The 4,834-nt window shown below is 36.6% G+C and overlaps 1 protein-coding gene across 11 annotated transcripts in view; it reads left to right on the top strand.

Moving 5' to 3' along the window:
* Tomosyn (syntaxin-binding protein tomosyn) overlaps window positions 1-4,834 on the top strand; it is a 57,870-nt gene that overhangs the window by 39,506 nt on the left and 13,530 nt on the right. For 5 of the 11 annotated variants that reach the window (XM_026817976.1, XM_026817991.1, XM_026817978.1 and 2 more), the window contains one exon: window positions 1,676-2,159. The exons of the other annotated variants lie outside the window; for them this stretch is intronic. In XM_026817976.1, the coding sequence (XP_026673777.1) occupies window positions 1,676-2,159 (484 nt within the window). The remainder of the gene's footprint in view (window positions 1-1,675; window positions 2,160-4,834) is intronic. 11 annotated transcript variants of the gene reach the window in all.

Genomic DNA, 4,834 nt, shown 5'->3' on the forward strand with positions numbered 1-4,834 from the left:
GAATAAACATAATGTTTATTAAGAAATCGTTTCTATGAGCATCTTAGGTACTTTTTAATTAATTACAAAAGGCGTTTAAAGAAGGAAATTGTGTAAAGTATTCTTCAAATATATCTTCCCTCGTCTGCACTCTTCATTTTCAACCATTTCGAGGAAGTTCGTTCAATTTGGGAAGTGACAAGTGACCATGCGTTTGCGATATTTCTTCGTTTGATGATCGAAAATCCAATACGGTCATAGAATTACGTATGTAGACTTAGGACAGAGCACTAGCACACATAGGTACAGTGTATTGTGTCAAACGTAGTATACGAAACGGTTACGTTTATAAGATTATATGCCCACTAATTGTTTTAACAATTTCGCAACATGCGAGGAGAGAATTACTAACGGCTGTTACTAACATATACTATAACAACGCTGTGTATAATAACGCATAGAGTAAACGGTAATCTGCTTCTAGTGTTTAGAATTAAACAATTTTCACGTTTTATCTGGTACCGCATTGATTCATTTGTGCAAAAATCCAACATGTTAAATTCATCAGAATCTCGGAGAGGCTACCGTGAAATCCGAGGGATTGTTAGCGACGGTAGCCGGCGACGGTGCGCAACAGTCGCAGCAACAATGCCCGGTTCGCGGTGAATCGCATACCGGAAGCGGTAACGAGAAACCCGGGAACGTCGACGAATCCGCGAGTGAAACCAGTAAACCGGGATGCGCGCCGAGCGAAGAAGACTGTGCCAAGAATCACGGGTGGAAAAAAGGATTCAGTCTGAAGAGGCAACTGAGCAAGGTTGATCTGAAAATAAAAAGTACTTTCACGCCGACATTGGTGACGTCTCAGAATGGGGTACTTGTATTTGCTTTTTTTTTTACATTCCTACGAACACGTTTTTACTTTTCTAGAAATTACAGAGTGCAAGCTGAAATAGTTTTGTCTTTTAATATTATTTACGCCCGTTCGTGTTAACGCTTCTTCTGCTTGGTTACTTGAAACAATTGCAGTTAATATTATTTCTCGCGTTTGTCCAATAGAGAAGGTGAAACGGTTTCGCTTATGTTTAGTATTTTCAACGTTGAATAGATTACTGTCAAACTGGTAAATAGGAAACTGAAAGTTAAATGACACAAGAACATTCTGATATTTCATTTCTTTTTCCCATACATTTTTATGCCCAACGTCCACAGTTATGTTGGTCTGTTTTATTGAAAGTATCGATTCTGAATCTTATCAGTTTGAAGTGATGTGTTGAACTGTAATGTTGAAGTAGCAGGATGTTACACAATATAATTTAACATTGAATATTTTGTTAGAAAGACATGAAGATTTCTTTTGGAACAGCTGAAATATTTTTGTTAAATGTTGCAAAATTATTTTTAGTTTAATTTGATTAATGATGTCGATTGCAAAGCAGTGTTTCTCGACACATGAGTTGCGACTTCCTTAGGAGTCGTTCAAATTTTAGTGATAGTTAATTCACGTTTTAGTTATTTTATTATAGTCATAAATAATTTCGAGATCGCTCAGATTATTTGACTACCATAAAAGGTAGTCGCGATTCAAGTGGGAAAACACTGACCTCGAGTCAGTAGCAATTATTTGGAAAAGAGCTTGTTTGGGCCGAGGACCGAGACAGAGAATACACATATACAAGTACCCCATTGTTAACAGGTAGGCACCGATCAGAAATCTTCCGTTTTTTACTGTAACGTCAACGAAACCGCGAGTTCGTTGTCACCGGTCGATAGTAGTACCGAGGCATCGCCGTCGTCTGAGGGTACGACGCTACTCGGACGCGAGAGTCCGTTGAACGACGAGAGAAAGAGGATCAACCAGGAGGCGAAGAGCCCGATGAACGAGGGCGACGTTAACGCTAGCAGATGGTTGCCGATCGCCGAGAGCGTGATCAGTAAATCGGACGCCGTGCGACCGGTGAATTTAACGTTGAACGCGACGACGGCCGAGAACGAGCTGAAGCCGCCGCGGCTGAGGAAGATTGTCAAGATGAAACAGCAAGCGAAACGAAGCGAGGGTCGTTTGTTGTCCGCGCCGAACTTGAAATTCAATAAGAACGACGCGATGATATGCGACCTAAGGTGCGAGGAAACGAGTACGGCGCCCGAATCATTCACCGGGAATCTGATAAGGCGATTCAGTAAGTGTTAACGCTAAATTAGAGTAGAGGAGAGTTTGTGTTGTCCGTGTGCATTTAGAGATTGTGATGATACGTGTTAGAGTTTCTTTCAACGTTTGGAACGTTGCGAATGTGGAGCGTAAATACTGTTCGTTCAGGTCTATAAGCGTGAGTGGGATGTTCGTTTCATTTCTTTTTTTTTTTTATCTATTAACAACGTATATGGTCTCTTTCTAACTGCAACGTTATTGCGTTCACTGACTGTTTCTTAGGTGACAAAGAATACTGAATAAAAGAGATGCCTCTGCAATGTCATTTAATGAAAGCGTTGTTAACTGTCTTCTTACAGAAGAATAGATCACATTGAGATGGGCTCTGCTATACCTGAACTATGCTTCTGTCTTTTTCTTTGATTTTTAAGGAAAGCCTAGGATGCTCGTAGATTCGTGTATAATAACATCTAGTGGTAATCTCAAGTAACTATGTTTATATATGTATATGTATGTGTACAGACCGAGTCACGTCGCAATCGAACTTTAAATATCTTTGCAACTATTTTCAAAGTTAAATCATTTCGAGTATAATTTAATTTTTCAATTAGAGAACGTATTAAAGTCTGTTTTTTCTTTTAATTCATTTTCTTTACAATATTCCATGAAAAATGTCTAAGTCTGATTATAATCATTTATTAATTGAGTAAAAAATTTATACAGCAGAAAATTGTTTCTCTCGAAACCGCTTTAACTTTTGGCGAACACGTAGTTGATAATTTCGAAGATATTTGAAGTTTAATGTTTTCAGATGACTCGCTCTGCACTTATATGAAGCTAAAATATATATACAATATATTAAGCTTTCGCCAGAAACTAATCGTTGGACTCAAAGGTTTATGTGAAATACGTTATCTGTTTCGCTGGTTAGGATACACGATTTATCAGGTCCACTTATTGACTTAATTTCTTGTCTTCTTATTTATTACCAATTCGGGTTTCTCCACATTTTTGGAATTACGAATAAAAAGAGTTCATCGTACGAACGATTATCAACGACCATTGACTCACATAAATCTGTGAACAGACGCGAGATAAAATCAGCTTGCAAGAGTAAAATGCCAATTGAGCGGTATTAGACCCCCTGAGCTTTTGTTCGACCGATTAGAATTTATTCATGCATGACCGATGCGGAATCACATAGGATTTATCATTTATCTCGATCTTATTTGATGCCGCTGCACATGAAACGAAGTAGAACCCTCTCCTCTCTCTTGCGGAGCATGTACCATCCGTTACTCGGAAAAAAAGGTTCAATTGTGTGGTCATGAACTCGGTCAGGTGAATTTTCGTTTCCACGACTTCCTTCATTTTCTTTTCCTCAATTCGATTAACAATTCTTTTCATTTCGACATTTGTGATCTCTGTGACAGTAGCGATATATGCACTCTGTGATCTAAATTTAATGGCAAAACACCCCGATTTAACTTAACGACACGTAAACTTAAAAGGTAATAATTAACAGCAAATCCATTTAAAATATTCGACATTCTCATATAAAAAAATATCATCTTATTAAAAAAAAACTAAACTCTTCTGCTTCGACAAAAATTGATATCTGAACATTTGTAACGTAGTTGTATCTTTTTTGTTAGATCTCTTCTAATTTTGTCGTTTCAATTATTTCGTACTACATATTGCTAAATCAAAATCTAAATATTGCATAAATGGGAAGGGGAACGAGAATAATATGGACGTTACACAGTTAAGTATGAAAAGTTATGTGGAATAGATGTCGGAGTTCTTCCAGATCATTGGAAATAAAAGTGTAGAGTCTAATATAAGAGTCAGTCAATCAGTTTCACCGGTAGCGTATTATAAACCTAAACATTACCACGTAAATTAAAGAATAAGCAATTTCGATAGGATTTGAAGATTCTTATCAGAGAATTTTTAGAAGAGTGCAGACTTGTTCGTGTAACTTATTTAAATAGGCTTTCAGGTTTTATTCAGAGGGTGCCTACATTTTCTGTTTAGAAAATCGAATTAGTAAAGAAAAATTTAGCATTCTAAAATAGTTCAGCCAAATTAAGTAGAAGAACGCTAAAAGGGTTGAAACATCTCGTCAGCAATTTCGTTTCAAAACTTTTGTATCCTTTTTATCTGACTATCTTTTTTCGAATTGATGATAAATAGAATTAGAAAATATTTGCTTGCACGTGTATCTTTTATGCTCGTTCAAGTCCAGTGCTAACACTTATGTACGTATGTATAATACATAATACTGTGTACTATAGGAACTGTACTGATAAAGAATTGACGGCAGATCGATGGGAAATACACAATTTATCCTAAGGCTACTTTAGCTGAAAGCAAGCAGGAGAGCGTGTACGCACAGTCACAAAAGTTTGCATCGACAACACTTTTGAAAAAAAATATTGAACGACGACTTTTTACAAAATTGCTTCGTCATTTGCATATTACACCAAAGCTTATTATACGAGAAGAATGCATAATAAATACGTGGATGATGAATTTAGATTTATCTTTCATGCATATTAGATTTAGTGATTTAGTACTCATTTATTTTCCTAGCAAACGATTGCACGACACGTCTCGTCATTATAACTAGAAGAAATAAATGAATATTCAAATACATGGCTTATAACGATATTTGAACTTTTTAAAATATGCCCAGCATATGAT

Source organism: Ceratina calcarata, unplaced genomic scaffold, assembly GCF_001652005.2.
Source record: "Ceratina calcarata isolate Rehan_Ccalc_2016 unplaced genomic scaffold, ASM165200v1 scaffold140, whole genome shotgun sequence".
Lineage (NCBI taxonomy): Eukaryota > Metazoa > Arthropoda > Insecta > Hymenoptera > Apidae > Ceratina > Ceratina calcarata.